The sequence below is a fragment of the Sylvia atricapilla genome, chromosome 1, assembly GCF_009819655.1.
Source record: "Sylvia atricapilla isolate bSylAtr1 chromosome 1, bSylAtr1.pri, whole genome shotgun sequence".
Classification (NCBI taxonomy): Eukaryota; Metazoa; Chordata; class Aves; order Passeriformes; family Sylviidae; genus Sylvia; species Sylvia atricapilla.
The window spans coordinates 35,078,702-35,098,099 of NC_089140.1; the positions used below are offsets into that span (position 1 = coordinate 35,078,702).

Below are 19,398 nucleotides of genomic sequence, written 5' to 3' on the forward strand. Positions count from 1 at the left end.
CAGGTGTTGACTTACTGCAACCAGATATGGCCACATGAGGCCAGCACAGCAAGGTCAAGAACCAGGACTTACCTTCCTGCCTGTCTCAAACTGTGATCTCAACTCTACCATTTCAACTCTGTATGAATTAGCAAGAAGAGAAAAATGCAAGTCAGCTTTGCTGCAAGCCTAGTCCTGAGCAACAGAGAGAAAACCAGATTGCTTTCAATGACAATATGGCAATTAGCCTGATGAAGTTAAATCTTTACTTTAATTGGTTGCCCAGCATACATGTTTTAACATTCTGTACTAAATTAGCCAGCATGCACACAGTAATTGGACCAGTCAGTGACTTTCTCCTTTCACTATATACATACACAAACAGGAACACCACAAGATTGGACAAAGGAAAGCAATTTGTTAACCGGATACAGCTAGCAAGTAACATTTTTTCCTCTAGAAATGTTTTTTTCCTGCAAAATCACAAGTGTGAAGACTTTCTTTCAAGGCTTGAAGAACATTGCAGTCTTCCAGTGAAAAGGCTAACAATAGCCATCGTAGCTGAAATGAGATAAAATTTGTTGAAAATCCATTCCAAGCAAGAGTGAAATTGAAAAAAAATTGCCTGCAACGCAGCATAGGGAAAAGGGACATTGGAGACAAGCTGAGCAGGTAGAAAGGTAGGTTAGAACCCAATTCTTAACATCCTCAGCTTAGTGTAAAAGAGGAGGAGGTTAAGAATCGGATCCAACATCTCACATTCACTGGTAGAGTAGTACCTAAAGAATTGTTTGCTTACTTTATTTGAAGAACTTTAGTTCTGTGTCAACACAGTCATAGAAAAGATCCACTACTTCAGCTGGATCCAGAATCTCTGTACGAGAGAGGATATCTTCCATTGCTTCTATACCTTGCTTTTCAAGGTCTAACATAATCCTCATCAGTTTCTGGCCTTTATCCTAAAGGCATGAAACAACCAAACTCAGTTAACCAGCAAACAGGCTCACTAAAGCATTTTACTGTTTCTCTTTGCTACAGAGATATTTTCAACTATTTTTAAAAACAAAAAAGCCTTTTAAAGTACTATTTCTGTTATTAGTTATTTTGGATGGCCAAAGGCTAAAAAGAATAATCCTGGACACTTTGTACATTAAGAAAAATAATCAAAAAGAAGTAGCTAAATTTAAAGCAAAGAAGGAAGAGGGTGAAAGATGGATAGAGGAAAATTATATAAGGCTTGTACATATAATGGAGATAAAGTAAGTTCTTAAGCTTGTAATCCCACTACCAGAACTATATGAGAAGTCTAGAAGCTGTAAGAATTGTACAGGTTGAGGTATTTCCATGTGCATCCCTCACATCAACATCTGCAAGATGATTAACAGACCTGAAATTATGTGTCATGTATCAATATAAGGCTCCAAATCCCCAGGAGGTTTTCTGTGCCATTGTGACTTACTGCTCTTTGTGTTTCTAGAAAATTTACTCCTGGAAAAGGTGTAATTTCATTTTATCCAAATGTTATTTAAACCCTACCTTTTTGTTTGTTTGTTTGTTTGTTGTTTTGTTTTTGTTTTTGTTTTGTTTTTTTAATGCAGAAGTGCTGCTTGTTTTTCTTGCAGCTTTCAAAACTCAGTTACAGGTGCGAAAAAGGTCGTTTAGCATGAGTGGTGGTTTTGAGTTTTTCATAATTTTTCTCAGCATTATGTCCAGAAAGAGTAGAGCATCTCATCTAAGGTTTAGGCTCTTGGATGGACAGCTTTTAGAGCATGAAGCCTGAGTAGAAACTGCATTTCCCTTTCTACCACAACTATTGGTGTCACATTCTGGGGACTTTTACAGGCAAGAGTCCACAAGATGCTAAGGTGCCTTTTCTAGGTCTTCCCTAAATCAACATCTTGCATAATATGAGATAGTCAGCTGCACATTAAAACAATGTTAACAGAGGCCACAGATTTTAAATTACACCGTTCCAAGAAATAAAAAATCTAGTCCAAACTGCATTTCAATAATGTTTGTACTAGCAAAGGTTATCATAGCTTCCTTAATCAATAATGGGTAGCTCTGAATGTTGTTATGGTCGTAGCAAGACTCTGACCTATGCAAACACGCACAAAGGAAAATTGTAGAGAAGTCCTCTGTGGAAGTTCAACACAACTATGTGGGGGTCTTCCACAAATTGCCTGAATACCAATAAAATCCTGACAGATGTGCCTTGGTGATCCTCCCCTCTGTTTCACTTCCTTAAAACCACTTATCCAGTTTACTGCTGTAGCTGTAATTGCAAATGTTGAGAAGTTATTGAACTACCTGCCCAATGACACCAAAAGTTGTATGCCAACCATTTGGAAAAGCTATACAGAATAATTCCCTTCCTGACTTTACTTATTACAAAACTATTTGCATAAAAGTTATTCAGCACTAAATTTTTACAATGGAAGGTTTTCAGCCCTCAGGTATGTACTGCATGGCACTGCAAAGTGTCGTTTCTTCTCATATGGCATTTTCAGTTAAATCTTGAAAATTAACAGAAATGCATGGAATTGCAAAATGCAAGACTTGCAAAACTGTAAGGTGCAAATTATTCCTTCAAGAAAAATACATTTACAAACTATGTAGTTCTTAATCCAGCATATAATTTAAATTACAACACTCCTGCCCTCCTCCTAGCACATAATTCTGATACCATGTCACACTAGCATCCAGCGTTCTAATCACTACAAAGACTATATGCACAGTGGGGAATGAACAAGATAATCATCTTAACAGTTTGACTTTTCATTTTGTAAAAGTAATGGAACAGAGCAACACTCTCAGGATAACAAAAGCTATGCAGAGTAGTTTGTCCTTCAGAGGGCATCATTATTCAAGCTAAACTTGGAAGGATCCTAAGAATATTCAGAGAATGTTTTTCAGTGAGTGCCTGTGAACTAAGCTCTGGGGTTAGGAATCTCCATTGAATTCAGTCCTTTAATTCCAGGTCCCACAGCTCTTACCTGATCGTTCTCCAGGAGAGATCGGGCCCATTCATGTGCCTTGTACAATTCATGCCTACGATCAGGTTTCTCTTGGAACCGAGGTACCTTTTTAGCAGGATCATCGTTGCCAAAAGAAGGAGACTGCACTTTTGGTACTGATTTTACATCATCAACAAAAATAAAGGGTTTAAATATGGACCTGAAAGAAATGAGAATTACTGCTTGCTGTAATAAGAGAGATCTCATATATGTTACTGAAATGTTCACCAAGCTTTTTATACAACACATAGAGAGTAGCATTGGTAATTCATCTACACTAGGCATGGGTAAGGTTAGAGACTTGGAACTGATCACAAGCAAAACAAATCTATGTGCTTTAAAAGAATTGGGTTTGGCAATTATTGTAAACCCTTATTACCCCTTTTACCTATACAATTCTCTGGTGTCCTCCTGCCAGTTCTGCCACTTCTTTAGAAGAGTAGCACTGATTTTCTCCTCCAAGTTTTTTGTAACAAATCTCAACATTCGGCTTCACATCAGTTTTTCTCCTCTGTTCCCACTGGCATCTCTCCTCCTCCTTCCAGATTTAATTTTTATTAAAATCAGAAAAAATCACTTGTGTGGAGCAGGGAAGATTACATATCTCGCTCAATATCAGACGATTTTGCATATAAACAGCAGCACTTTAGAATTTTACTTCAAGAGCTAGGGAAAGACATAGCTACCAATATTGTGACATTTCTGAAACAACTTTAACACTGAGTTTGGGTCTAAACTCCAGGCAGAGACAAGCAAAAAAACCCCATCAGTACCAGATCTTCATTCCTGAGAAGCTGAAAGTAGGTTTTGACAAGTGCATGGAACAACTGCTTTCCTTCTCTTAGATACAGAACAACAAAGCACCCTGCATTCTGCAATGAAGAACCTGCCAAAAGTGCAAGACTTCTGCAACGCACAATTAATAACCACTGCCTGTGTAGTCAGCAGGTTCAGTGCTGCTACCCTTTCCATCACTGTCACGAAGCCTTGCTGACTAAGAATTTACATGACTCACTAGCTGCATTTAAAATAATTCTTTCTTAATGCATTACAGTGTAGAATAAAGCAAGAAAGGTCTCTAAGCAAGGCTTTTAAGCCAGGTTTTCCACCTTCAAAAGGACATTAATCCCAACAAAATAGCTTGAAGCCTTGCTCCTTTTTATCGCAAAGGATTTGCATCGAGTCAAAGAACAGTTTGGGTAAGCAAGTTTAAAACTGACACTTAACCCTGAAAGTCTGAGTTGCATAATGCAAGGTAGGTGGAAATTCCCTCTGGCACGGATGACTTCCACAGCCCTCAGTAAAACCTAATGATTACTATCAGTCCTCCTACATGAATGATTGTCAGCTGTTCAAGGGCACCATTTTCTTCTCCCCATAACCTCTTTACCTCAATGCAAGAGGCAGATCTCCTGAAAAACTGCAAGTGGCTTAGTTTAATTTCTGTGAATCCCAGGGGGATTCTGTTTAAAACACAAGATAATTTATCAGTTCTTTGATGATCTGGCCCATGAGTTCCCTAATCTCCTCAGCTACTTTCAGCTAGAGAGAACACCATGTAAACCAACAGGAAATTGTCCCTCCAATAAAAAAACATGCTTGGGATCTCAGCATCTTGCAGATGTTTTGCTGTGTTAACATTTTGATGCCATATGAAGCTACCTAGAGTACACAAACCCTCCCTGATAGTTAAAACACTTCATTTGTTTCAGTTTTGCACCCACCTGTTCAAGGGAAGTGACTTGGGAAGTCCCCAACTTCATCTCAACAACTTTCCAACAGAAAGCAACTACACTGGAATTCCTGGCTCCTCCCTAAACTGCATTTCCCCTAGAAGCTTGGTAACACAGGGCTGTCAGATTGCACATCACAGAGCACTGACTGCATTTCTGGTCAGAACATGGTCTTGAAGTATGTTCCAGTTTGGGTAGCAGGGTTTGTATATTACCTTTCCACCCATCTCCTGCTCTGCACCCCAGGGACCCCAGTGCTGTGGCTTACCTTGAAGGGTCTGGCGTGCCAGTGAAGTAATGAATACAGGGAAAACTAGGGTCCTGAGGCAGAACAGACACTATGCTAGCTGTGGTAAGGAAAGATTCAGAGTCCACACAGACACCACTGTCCTTGTCACGCAGGACATCAATCATTGCTTGTGCAGAAACGTCACCTATATGGAGGGGGGGAAAAAATTCCTGAGTGTTCAATGGCTTGGAGCCCAGGTAAGGATTTTAGCCTGAACAAGCTTTGGCCTAAAATGGCCATTGACACTTGACATGGGCATGTCACAAATCCCAGTTAATAGTTTCTACTTAAACAATGAACATGCAGAAAGAACATGCCTAGCTAGTGAATGAGAAAAGCAGGAAGCATTAAATAGGCATGGCAATTGCCAGGGTAGGGAGAAATGCTATTTAAAAGGTACTTTTTCAGGAAGAAGGCTGTAATACTGCTTTTGCAGTCACTATGAACAGACTACTTACATAAAACATCCATTTTCCTCTACCCAGGCAGGGCAGAATGAGAGCACCCTGATCTTCCACTTCTCAACATGCATCATCTCTCAGTCAAAATTTTGAAACATCATCTCACAATCACAGAATGTTACAGCAGCAGACCTAGACACCAAGATTTTTCTCCAAACCCCTATCTACAAGAATCCCTCACTCCCACTGTGTTTCCTGCCTGTGTCCCTCACAACTTTCCCCCATCACCCCTCCATGTTTTCTCACACTGCTCCTTTGTCAGGTGAGGCTCCTTCCCTGTATCTTCTCAGACTCTGCAGTGAGTCAAACCTCCATGCACAGGCGCCTCAACACACCAAGAGACAGGGAATGACTCGGCAGCCTGCAAGGTTTTCAGCCACAGCCATCTGTTTGTAAGGGCCCACAGGGTTTTTAGTGCTATAATCCAGATTTATTAAGACCTTTAACCTATAGTCCTTCAGAGTTACTGTATCTGCCTCAGACACAAACCACATCCCCCGCAATTCTACAGCCTTAGCAAGAGCTCTGCAGTGCAACAAATACCTCACTTCTACACTCTTCAGAACATTGACCAGCATGTGAAAATGCCAACAGTCTTGTAAATTCACATCTGTAGTAAAGGGCTTTTTAGAAAATGAAAATTTGTGCTCTTTTTCATGCATGAAAGAGCAGATATATGTCAGCCATGCACTGCTGCAGGCTGGCCATTTCAGAGGTATTTTGGCCAGCTGCAGAGAACTGAAGTCAGTAATAAATTTGGGTCTGGAAGTAAACCCTTCTTTTGACTGCAGAGAATAGGCACAATGTCTGTTCCAGTGGCTTTGTTCTGCTCAACAAAGAATAGGGACTTTAGTTTGCAACTGCTCTTCCTTAAATTACGCTCTTGAACCTTTCCCCAAAAGGGATTTTTCCCAAAATGCAGATTCCACTGAGCTCAGTCTTTGATATGTGAGGCCATTTTTTGAAAATAGTGTAATTTTAGTGTTAGGTAGGGCCACTAAAATTACAGGAAAGCATAAATGCAGCGGCACATCAGAGGACTGAAGAAGTTACTTAGTAACTTTTTTTGCAATCCTGTTTTGAAACCTTGAGGGTGACATTAAGGGCTTCACCCTAAATTGTGGCAAGTTTAGGGGCAGTCTTTAGTTCTGATCTTCCTTCCTATACAGTCTACATGCAGAGGTGTTCTCAGACACACATAGTTATGGACAGAATGCCTGAAAAGAAGGCAGCAGTGACTAAAAACCCAGTGTGCCCACAGAAAGATAGTTCAGTACTTACCACCTTGCTTTTCTAGGCTCTCCCTGCCAGAACAACAGGCTAAATGGTCATCAGCAAGAGAAAACACTTCAGAAAAATTGAAGTCTGAGTCTCCATTCCACCAGCCTTGACTTTTCACATAATTCCTCAGTTCAGGATGCTCAGCATCAATTTTTGTAGTTAATGAAAGCTGATTGCAAATGCATTTCACGCCCTCTAGAAAGAGCCACATAATTAAAGGAGAGCATTAAGACAGTTTTTCTGGGAGAAGCTGGAAGGAAAATGTCATATCAATAAGGAAACAAACCAGTGGTCAGTATGTACCTTTGGCCTGACTGTAACCATATAATTACATGTACACAGAATTACCAATCACTGCAGGTTGCAGAGCTCAATCCTCTGTGCCCTGCTGAGACACTGACACTTGTGATTAAAAGTGAGATTTAGACAGAATGCCAGTCTACACTTCAATCCACACCTCACGCGTCCTGACCACAAAGCAATAAGGGTTTCCAAATGCCAAAGGCACCTGCCTAATCTTTTTTCCAATGGCATATTCCACAGACACAAGAAGGCCTGAGATCTGATTTGATTTCAAAATATATTTCAGCAGAGCTGAATTTCATGAACCTGCCTTGCCTTTCTAAATTAAGAATTTGGAAAATGTTTTGAAAATCCTAACGATTGCTTTTAAGCTTCCCAATTGACAAGCAGTTTCACTGGAAGCTGCAAGATAAGTTTAAATTAAAATTTTTTATCTTAAATTTTAAAATGGCATGAAGTAAAAAGAATGTGCAAGTATCCTCCAAAGAATACTAAACATTTCTTTAAGTTCCTTTTAGCAAAAATACTGCAGTGCTTACAACCATATATCCACAGTATGGCAGTGGCTGCTGCAGATACTCCTCAGAGAGAATAAAGCAAATGTGTTGGAAGCCAGAGAAAGAGCTGATAAAGTAAAACTATAAACTAAAATAAACACAGAATTTAGAATCTGGCACAAATAATTTCTTAGACAGTAGCAAATCCAGTAGTTGTGGAAGTTTTTAATACTGCCTTCCAAAAAAGTAAGCTTGCTTTTGTAATGCCTCGCCAATGCAAATTAAATAATGGGTAACAACTTATGGAAATTCTATGCATCATTCTGCAAAAAAGTCCCTGTCATCCAACTCTGACTTACACTAGGGTCACTGACAGCTTATTCTGATTCACACTTTAAACAGCATACTTTTCAGGGAATTTTCTTGACTTGAGTGATGAGGATATTTGTATCCATGTCCAGTTGGGCAAGCTGCTCTTTAAGAGCTCTTTAAATATCACATTTCTTAACTCATGCAAAATAATATTTCATGGGTTTGATCCACCACAAAAAAATTATCAATCAAATACATTTTTGCACTGAGACTTAGGAACATTAATAGAAAGAATTTTGGAGTGTTTAGTCTTAAATTATTGTCAGAGAATTGCTTGATAAACACTCACTATAAGCTTTACAGTCCTGCAGCAGGAACATTAGAACTCTGAGGATAGTCAGGAAAAAATATGCTTTCACACTGAGGAATGACACATTTTCCCCATTTTAACAGCATTTGTGTATTCATTTGAAAGCTTAAGAGGCATACTTACGGTTGCAAAAAACAAAAAACAAACAAAAAAAACCAAACAAAAAAAACCAAACAGAAAATAAATAAATAAACCCTGAACAAAATATGAAGTAGAGAGTTCTTACACAGCCAGCAGCCTTTCCTCCTGGCAGGCTGTAGGAGATGGAAACTACTTATCTGCAGCTCACAGGGATCTCCTGAAGAGCAGTGTGCTGGTAAAAACCAGAACAGAGCTGCAGGATCACTTCAAAAAGCTGCAAGCAGCAGATGAAGGCAACAGCTTATTTGCAGGGAAGAAGGACATGAAGGTTATGTATTGCTGATGCAGCTAAAACTGCTAAATAAAACCCACTGTTCTTCAAGTATCAGTCAGGCAGGTCAAGAGAAAAGGCAGGCTGTCACTGCATAATCCCAGGAACCTCAAGAGTCAGCTGCTTTCCAGAACTGGGGTTTTATCAGGACAGCATTTTCAGTCATCCCTCCTCTATGTTTGGTATCTGTTTGTGCCAGATAACCTGTAGGTATCCTTAAAGTATAAGCTTTACTTGGGAAACACCACCTCTGTGAGGGTAACTGATTCTTGTTTGATGGCAGGGACTGACAGCAGGCCATCTCACAACATTCTACAGCCTGCTGTTATTTCTTTGCTCCTTCCCTATCTATCTCCTGCCTTTCATTTAGGGGGAAATGAGGAGAGAATTTAATGGATCTGTCATAGCTCAAGAGGTGGATGACAAAAGTCCTCTTGAATACTCTGAATTTTCACTTCATTCAAAGATAAGTACATTTTCCAAAGCTCTACCCTTATGAAAATAAAAATCCCTTCAAAATCAAGATGAGAATAAAGTAAATACAGGTCTTAAACAATCATTTTACATTAAGGCAGCCCTTATATGCTGAAAAAGTTTTACATCAATTCATCCACTAAGGCAGTGAATTCTAGAAGTTAGTTTGGCAGCTCTGGCTTCACACATACAGAAAAAGAAACCATTTACAAGTTTAATGAGCAGAAAATTATTGTTTTGCACTATCATTTAAAAAACAGGGATATGAAGGGAGTATATCTATTTTAGTAAAGGAAGCACCAGCAGCAACCCATTCAATTTATCACCTGAAAAAAAGCCCTTTTGTGAAAACTGTCAATGCTTATCCTTTCCTCACAATATTTTAGATTTGTAAGTAATAATTTGGGCATTAACTCCATCAAAAAACCCATTTGTACCATGTACCAAACAGAAAATAAATCTTATAAAATGCACCTATCAAATATAAAACTTATGATTATTACATAGTTTATACATAAAGGCAACAATCTCCATCTTCACAGAAAATGCTAAGTCACATCAGCCAATGCAAATCAACACGTAAAAAAAAAGTCAGAGCAGTACAAATATAGAAAGCTAAAACTGGTGATTTAATCAAACACCTGCATTCATTAGTCACTTATTTAAACTTACTGAATTTAAGATCAATTCTTCCGAGACAACTCTTTACAGCTATTTTTAATACGATTTGCCGTGAGCTCAAAACTAACCTGTGATTTTTTCAGCTGCCCAATACTTTCCAGAAGTCTCCAATATCCAGGCTTCATTTCTGTCCACAATCAAAAACGCACTTTGGAAAGTATGGCATGAACTCCCATCTTCATAATAATTTCCACCTTGTCCATGCTCTTCCAACAGAGCAACTATTACATCCAATGCTTCTTTAGCTGTTGCACCTCTTTCTAGGCCAAGCCTATAGGAAAGGGGTAAAACAGAGATTCAGAGAGGAAAGAAAGAGTGAGATCTCTTAAGTTATTACTTTCAAACATCAGCATCCATCTGGGTTTAAAATATTGAAGTATCTGGTATGCCTAGTGTAAGAGTTCTTGCTTTAATCAGTCACTAGAATTAGAGGATGAGATATTGCATTATTTGTTTATAGTCTTGATTTTCTACACTCGTTCTTTACTCTCAAGCCTATCATAGCTGGCTTTTAGTTATTTAAAAAAGAGTCCAATTTCCAACCAATAATATCAGCTGCACTGTAAACATGCAATGCTCTATTTAGCTCCTCCTCAGGCAGAATACATTTGAAGGACAACTTGCAAGTATTTTTTTTTTTTTAAGTAACAGCTGTACCAAGTTTACTTTTCTGTACAAGGGTGGGAAATCGTAAATTAATATTACCAGCTATCAAAAAAGGGAAGGAGTATTCAATATTACAACCTCTCTACTACCTCTCTTTCCTGATGCTCTGGTTGGCCATGGAAGCTAGGTGTTATTTTTACATGCATTCTACATGCTGTAAAGACAAGCATTTGTGCAGTCATACTTCAGAGTTCCTGCAGAGCTTCCCCAAAAAACTATTTGAATACCAGATATGGCTTTTGTCAGAAGTAAGAGCAACTGTATGTCTGAAAGAGCAGAATTTTAAAAGGAAGTTCAAGCAAAGTATGGAGATTTTATGGAAAAGTAAGCTGAGGTGTGGTAATAAATTTTACAAAGCCATAGGGAATGATTGTATCCTGCCTTGAATAAGTGGCATTAAAAAATCTCTTAATATAATTTACAGCCCTAATTGAATCAACAAAAAAAGCAGTAACCAGAAGTTGAAATCAGACCTGCAAACAATTTCACTAAAATTGTTCCAAAATCTAATTACTGGTAATGAGGAAATGCAGTTTTCAAACAACAACATATCCATGCCTCCATCCTTCGGGAGAGTTACCTGGATCAGTTCAAAATTTCTCTCTGTTGTTTTGTCACCTTAATATTTTCCTCTGTTTGTCTTTCTCTAACCGTTCTATGGACAAAATAATTTTGGCTGATGTATAGTTCCAAGAAAATCACTTTTTCAGATGTAAGTACTATCTTATATCTTGCTAGCTCTTTCTGTTTCTCTTGAAATCCCATGACAAGAAAACACCACTCTATTTCTTTCCTAAAAAACTACAGTAGACAAATCAGGTCCTGATAATTTGAATGTAGATTTATTGATCTCATTACTTCTCAACCTGATCTCTGCACTGGCTGTGCTTTGCTAAATACTTGTCTACCATTAGCCTTGTTTTAGGCTGAATTATTGAAAGCAGTGTTTTCATCTCTCTCACCAGCATCTATTTATCATTTACTGACAAAGAGCCAAGAGCCAAACAGAGTTTTAAGGCTTAACTTAAAGTGACAGTTCCTCCCCCACCATCTTCTTACTTTGCATTTATAGGATCTTTCCCTCTTGTCTTTTCCAGTTAGCTGAAACTTGTTTTGTACGAGTGACTCCATTTTTAGTCCCTCTGCATTTATGTTTTTCCTTCATTCTTTTCATCACTGGTGCAATTGCTTTTTCAGACCAATACAGCTATGCCAGTCTTTGCACATACCACAGACATAACTTAAAAGCCAGTCCAAAAGCATGTCTTATTTATTCCCTAAGAGCAGTCCCTGCCACAGGTAAGTGAATGGACTGAAAACTACTCTTGGTGACCATCCAGTCCCTATATTCAGAGATAATCATCTTCTTTCTCCCCAGTTAATGATCAAAACCATTAGGCTATAATTAGATCAAAACCTGCCAAGAGACATAACATCCCACTAAAACTTTAATAACATCTCCCTGAAATTTTCCATTTGAGATGGTTACACTCTAGCTTTCGCTGTCAGAACCGCAGCAGGGATTCAGGCTGAAGAAGAATCCTTAGGTATTATTTTTTATAAATGGCCCCAATGTTATATTTATTTCCATTAAGTAAAGGTCTAGGCTCTACTCTTGTTTGGCTGCTCCTGTCAGTCACAAGAGACAGCAAAAACAACAACAACAACCCAAAAAAACCCCAAAAAACAAACCAACCAACCAACAAAAACAAAACAAAAAACCCAAAACTAATAAAAAAAACCCAACACAAAACCACCAAAAAAACCCCACCCCACCAAAAAAAAAAAAACCCACCGTGGTACACAACAACCACATAACTCATTTCCACAAAATTAAGTCTTGTCAGTTATCTTAGCATCAGGCAACCACAGCAAAATCCTCCCACCAACACACTTCAGAGTACCTTTCAAGGTGAGCTGGAAGAACAGTTTGAAGCAATTTCAACCCCAGATGAGAGCCTGAATTCGTTATTAATGAAATTTCAGTAATTTAGTACAATTCACTGCCTAAGTACCTCCAATATGCTGTCATATTGTCAAAACAATATTATCTTAAGCTTTTCAACTTCACCTATCAATTACATAATGCGGGCTTTCCAAATTAACTAACATACTTGATGACATTCTACTTTATTCAGTTTTGAGGTCTCTAAGGAAAGAAATTGGTAAACAAATTAATACCATTTTAAAGAGCATTCTTGACTCCCTGCCAAGATTGGCATCTGTGTGGCTCTGAAAAAAACTATTGCACCTGTGATGAAAAGAACAAATAAATAATACAAACACATAGGGATTAAAATTAAGACAAAAATGCAAAAATAAGGGTGCAATTTACAGGTTTCTCCACATTTCTCTTTTGTATCATAATGTTGTTGTAACTTATCAGCAAAACAGAACATGAACTCTTCAGAAGAATATGCTTCTCTACGTGAACAGGTGCTTTATAGTTGCAATGGTGCATCAAAAAACCCCAAAACTGCAGGCAGCTAGTTTTCCTGAAGAAAAATCCTAGTAGAAGGAAAATGAATCCCTGAAGAAAATCCTAGTAAGCTAACAAATGCAGCAGTACTGTATGGCTTTCAAAAATCAGCTTTTAATAAATCCCGAGGGGAAAAAAAAGGTTCCTTGGGAATTTGTGCTGGAGCATATTTTCTCTCAGTTTTTCTGTATGTTTTGACTAGATCCATCCTCTCCATTTAGATTAACTGGGATGGGGACCAGCCTGCATGGAAAAGGACCAATTTCTAACCCTGAAGTCCATCACACAAACTTTATTAGTTTCTTAGGAATAATTCAAGTGTTCTGACATGCTCTGATATTCCATCAAACAGACAGAGCTGGTGCCAGCTGCTTCACTGCAGCCAATGGAGATCAATTTTGTACTTGATGGATCTCTGTTCTATGAGGTGACATGAAATAGACACACCTAATTCAGCTGGCCAAGTCTTCATAGTAAGAGAAAGAAGCACTTAGGCTGGAACAAGCAACAGATCTCTGGTTCTCCTTGCCTGAAGCATCCTCTCTCTGCATCTGAGCTACGATTTCTTCTGCAGGTAAGAAGGAAGAGAGGGAGGGTAGCACCTACAGGTGATGATTACTTGCAGTTTGTGGCCAGTGCTTCCTTAATTTGGTGTGTCTTGATTTGCTAGAGAGGGTAAATCTAGAGCTGTTGGATAACATATATATTTGAATGTTAAACTGTCCTTTGAGACTGCAACAGCTGAGTAAGAAATAAGTAGAACTCAATATTTGAATCAATGGTTTGTTAAAGTTTCAAGAAGACTGTAATAGGATGGAAAAAATAAATGTGGAGCTTAGGAAGTCATCTAAATCACGTTCTTCACAAAAGGTTTCCTATACTTTCTTAAACAACCCCTCACATCTACTCAGCCTCACTTTATGCAATTAAGTTTACTAGTTCTCTCAGGTACAACTTCTCCACAGTATATACAGGGCTTAGAGAAAATACCAAAGAGATATATAACCCAAATTCCCTCATGATTTTCTCATTGGTCAGACTCTATAGCTCTCTGATCACATTTCCAGTTTTCACTGCATTCTCTCCAACTGGCCCATATTCCTCTTGATTTATGGTAGCTGGAAGTAGACACTGTATTTCTGCAGAGACCTGTTAGAGAACAGTTACAGTTTCAGGTAGCTATGCAACTATCCAACAGTTTCCTCTAACTCATGCTTCCCAGCTTGCTCATGAGAAGGTTTTAACATCCTCTTAAAAGTTAAGGAATCTATTTCCTATCCTTTTACCTGTAAAATATGTTAACTCATTGCAGAAGTGAAGTAGAATGGTTTGACGGGGTTTTTCTTGACTACCAGTTATTACTGTGCATTTATCAACTCCTTGATATTTGAGGGTTTTCCCCTTCAGGAACAGAGGTTAAGCTGGTTTACAACGACTCTTTTAAACTATATTAAGCATAGCCACAACATTTAACTTTTTCCAGTCAACCAAACCCTCTCCCATTTTCCAATAGTCCTCAAAAATAATGGAAGTTCACCTGTAACTGCTTCAGTCAGCTCATTACGTATCCTAGGGCAAAGTCCAGTAGGACTACCTTGTCAAAGACTGATTTACTTAAATATGCAGCTGTTGTCCTGTACGGTCTTTAAATTGAGTCCATTTGCTCATTTCTCTTTGTGATAAGTTCGCAGGTTCTCTCTTCTTTCATTTTCAGCTTTCATCCCCCACCCAAGCCTCCTTTAAATTCTCTTCACTACAAGACCAGCATGCAGGCTGAGGCTCACAGTGCAGCACAAGCCTTTTGGGCAGACAGCCGTCAATGAACAGACTCACGGGAGTTTGTGTGCCAGCATTTGCATAAGGGCAATGGTTTGCATTGGAATGCTTGGGCTGAAGGAAGGCATAGTAGTTTGTTTATGCCTACAGTTGGCTATAAGCCCAGAATAAGCTTTTTAGGCCAGAGTAGGCTGTTGTAAAGTGGGGGAGAATGAAGGGCACACCAGCAATCAGATATTACAAAATTAGTTAGCAGTTCCTTACTAACAATGTAATCATATCCCTTACCTTGCCAGAATAGCCACTGCTAGACTGTAGGGTAGGTAGACAAGGTAGTTTGAGTGAACCCACAACAGATTGGTACATTCTTGGTAGCTAAATTCAGACTGCAAGTGTTTCAAGCTTTCACTCAGCTGTATCCGGAACCCTACCTAGATTTTGTTTTAAAATCTTACATCAACACCACAAAGCTGTTACCTGGGACCAGCATCATCCGAGACTGATGATGAAAGGCTGGTCACAGCTCAGCAGGACACCCACCTGACAAGATCCATGCCAAGCAAGGCTTCAGACTCAGAAGCTGGTTCTCTGGTCACGACAGCTTCGTTAGCCACGCACACTCCGTGCTCGTTAGCTCCCATCTCTGCCCCCCAAAGCCAGGAGGGCCTGCTCAGCACCACGGCGTGAGTCCTGGGCACCTGCTCAATCTCGATATACGTGCACTGCAGAGACAGCACGAGGGGAGAAAGTTAAACAATCACTTCCTCTGTTGTTGTGACTGGAGTAACACAAGACTTCAATGTACAGAAAGGACACATGTTGTTTAAAAGGTCCGTGCTTTGTGAATGAACAAGGAACGTTTTATAGACAACATTTAAGTGTATGTTTGAGCTTTCACATCCTTATATTGCAAAAGCCTGGGAAAATACATGTGCTGATGCTTGCAGGCTTCCAAGAGACAAGCAGGACCCAAATGCTAACATCAGTGGAAAGCAGCAGGAGACAGACTGTACTGTTACATTAACAAATCACAGATCATACCTGTACATAGTAACAACATCAAACCCTTCTACCACATCCTCTAAGAGCCATCTCCAGTACTTTAGTACATACATACTGTAACAATGGTAACTGGGACAAAATACATTAGAAGGCTTCCTCCTCTCCCCTGCTGCCGCCCCCAACACAGAGAAAACTGATAGAAAGAGGGGAAAAAAAACAAGCCTTGAAAATATTCAGTGGTACAATAAACCACTCTGATAAACAGTCACAGAAATTAAACATGGGTATTGCTGTTGCTTAAACTGGTGATTTTACTATTTTAACTGGTCTACTTTAATTAGATGTCTGTGAATGTACTCTGACAAGTCAAAAATAGGAAGGAAGGCTGCAGAAGAATCATTGTAACTGCAAGCAAGAAAGCAATTATGTTACCTTTCAAATACATTTACTTGAGTTCAAAACAAGCCTAGGCCTTTAAAACAAGCACTGTTTTCCCAGACAGCACGGATGAGAGCTCGATCCATCATTGGTTTGTGCAAACCAAAGAAACAGACTTTACATTTTACTGTTGAGTTCACATCCAGTTTTTCGTGGATCAAGCTCTGCAGAATTTGCTTTTGGAAACCTCACTGCATTTATGAGGCATGTCTTAGGGTTCAGCATTCCTGTTTAACATCTTCCTTACAGGAAGTAAGCTGCAGCAGTATTTTGAAGGAATATCTGATCAGGTATATACAAGAAAACAGGATCCTCAGAACGGACTTGTGGACTAAAAGCTATTTGCCTTGTTTGCCTGGCTGTGCCTCTATTAAAATCTAAAGCCAAAGAAATCAGTCCAAATTTATCAGAAGCTTTGTTTTTTTTCCCTAGACTTTCTTTCTGCATTTAAGGATTATACAGCATGATCACCTTCAGCCTCCACTCCTGAGCAATGGTTCTTACAGTAACAGTTCCTCTAGCATACAATTAAAATGTGTAATAGATTATTTTTGTCAGAAATGTATTTTCAGAGTCCTTCACTTTGACCATTCAAGAGGGATATAAGAAATGAGCTTCCCACCTTCATTAGAGTATGTGTGCAAATAGGACAAAACTCAACAAAACCAAAAACAAAACACCACAAAGCAGAGGGGCAGTGAACTTTGTCAGTCTAAGGACAGGCTTAGGCAAGAAGATCCTGTCAGGGGCAAATACCTGCTGTGTTTGTAGTAGAACATCCCTAATATCTGACCAGGCTGTTTAACCAAACTGCTTATACAGTAATACACTGTGATTTTTTAGAGGCAAATTCCTTATCAGTCAAGGTGCAACAACATTTGGCACTGGCCAGGAGCTAAGATCTGACTAATAAAACCTCTTTATACAGTTCTTCATTGTGTAACCAAGCCATGCCATAACTGACATTTCTAATCAAAGCTCCCCCTTCTCCTTTTGAGCTGTCAGCAAACAAATCTTATTTTTGACATTCTGCACAATTTCACTTCAGAGCTTCAGGTCAATGCTGTTTGGAGAAGCACCTGACGTGTGTGAACAGAGAATAACTGTATTTGCTGGATGTGCAGAAGGGGAGCTGGAGCAGCAAGGGAAGATTTTATGTGAAGACAACACCAGAGGAGCTATCAAGCCCCAGGTCTGCAGCCTCAGCCCCCTACATGTCATAGGTGGTCAGCTGGCTGTAGCCATCCTGCAGAGCCATCCATGAACCTTCTCAATTCTACAGCAGAGACCAAAAACCTAGACACATTGTGGAGGAGACTTCAGTACCCCATACACCCACACTTGCACAGCATTTTCTGGCTGAATAGCCCTATTATACAGGCTTGCTTACACTGATTCTTTGAGTTTTTAGAAGGAAAAATGATAACACTCTGAGAAAAGTGATAGTTAAGCTAAAAAAATGTTGAATGCCTTTCCTCTGCAAAACATATTTGCAAGGCTATCCTTGCTACCAATCTTTTATTACTTGGCACCTCATTCCAAAAAAGCAAGCACTACCAAAGCTGCTATTCATTGCAAAGATCTTATTGTCAATGGTAGCAGTTGAGAAAAGGGAAAGAGGAAATTGTTTGTTCCTGCTTGATGAATCCAAAGCATTCTGAAAAAAATGTGGTTTTGTTTTGTAACTATGTAATCAGAGGCCAGAAAACATCCATAGGCAACATCATACACCTCAAAATACAGGTGTCACCTTCGATGCTGCTTCTTTATGTCCCCCAACCCAAAAAGAAATTAACATGGAGCATATTTTCATGCTATTTTCAGTTTCCATACAATAACTCAGGTACACAGACAATATTCAAGCCTTGCCTTATTTATATAAACTGTCTCAGAAGACCTAAATAAGAGAAAAACCATTTCAGTCTGACAGTTGCTGACAGGTTTTGTATTCACGTGATTCTTATTCATTTGTCATGATTATTGACACTGCTAAATAAGTCTTGATGACATTTTACCTTCCCACTATAATTATCTACTTCAGTAAGCAAAAAATAGGCACTCAATGGGATTGATGTATTAAGGCGGGAACTTGGTTCATATTTATAATGGAAGTTATGAGCTTCTCAAAAAACTAAGGTCCAGAGGTGACAGTAGATTATTCATTTTAAACATAAAGATCTCACTTTATAACTTCACTATCCCACCCTTAAAATAACATCAGAAAACTCTTTCCCAAGAAACAAGAGGAACTGGGCTATCCACTTGTAGCCAAGACACATCAGTTGTAAAGGTAGGTCAACTAGAACCAGCCATTGGATTTGCAGCACAGCAAACCATTGCTTCTTGTTCCACAGAAACCAGGACATATCCTTGCAACAGCTAAAGCTCAAAAGGAAATAGCGGGGGAAAGACAACACTATCCACCAAAAAAAAACCTCACTGGCCACTAAATCTCTAGATGAAGGAGTTTAGATGATGACAGGATTTCAAGGGCAGGCAAAAATTCCTACATCACTGTCCCCTCTCCTGCACTCCACAGACCTGGCAAATCCCTCGAGCACAGCAGCAGAGCAGCCTGTCCCACTGAGCACTGTGCCAAACTAGGCAATGACAAATAAAACAGACAGCAGGTACTCCTGTGATTCTGCTTGCTACTAACCCTGTCTTCAAAATTCCTGAATTGTCCAGCCTCAGCTGGACTAACATTTGAGTATGAATGCTAAAAACAGAAGAATACTGACAAATTTGGTGGCAAAGGCTGAGAGTGAGTGGTGTCAGGCTCCATTGATTTTCTAGAATTCAAGCCCTGAAAGTGGCATAACTGGCATCTTGCCCTGAGACAGTAAATTCCCATTAGAAAATATAAAACTAAAGAAGAGAGACCTCACACACAAGAGATGAAGCCAATAACTTTAAAGAGAATTGAGCAGGCTGGGAACTAATGATACTTCTTTTATTTCACTTACAGTATCAAGAAGGAAATCTTATCAAAGGAGTTCTAAGAATAGCACAAGGCACAAATGTATCTACCAGCCTAGCTAGGGCATGCAGATAAGTTGGAGGAATTCCAAAACCAGACACGACAGTCCTAAGCACAAGAGATTTCTTCTTTCATTAATGAAAAGGAACTATTGTGCAGTTTCTACTGTACTGAGGCTGCAGAAGCCCAATTCCTAGCACTGTCAGTCAGGTCATTATGAAATATCAATGAAATCACATAGGTTTCAG

At 39.2% G+C, this 19,398-nt stretch overlaps 1 protein-coding gene across 1 annotated transcript in view; it reads right to left on the bottom strand.

Moving 5' to 3' along the window:
* Positions 1-222: 222 nt before the first annotated feature.
* The window catches only part of SCRN1 (secernin 1), a 37,387-nt gene continuing 18,211 nt past the window's right edge, over positions 223-19,398 (bottom strand). Inside the window, exons 3-9 of the mRNA XM_066319430.1 lie at positions 15,271-15,452; positions 9,878-10,080; positions 6,761-6,955; positions 4,998-5,163; positions 2,976-3,156; positions 779-938; positions 223-540 (exon numbers count right to left, since the gene is read on the bottom strand). Coding sequence (XP_066175527.1) covers positions 780-938; positions 2,976-3,156; positions 4,998-5,163; positions 6,761-6,955; positions 9,878-10,080; positions 15,271-15,452 — 1,086 coding nt within the window. The 3' untranslated portion in view covers positions 223-540; position 779. The remainder of the gene's footprint in view (positions 541-778; positions 939-2,975; positions 3,157-4,997; positions 5,164-6,760; positions 6,956-9,877; positions 10,081-15,270; positions 15,453-19,398) is intronic.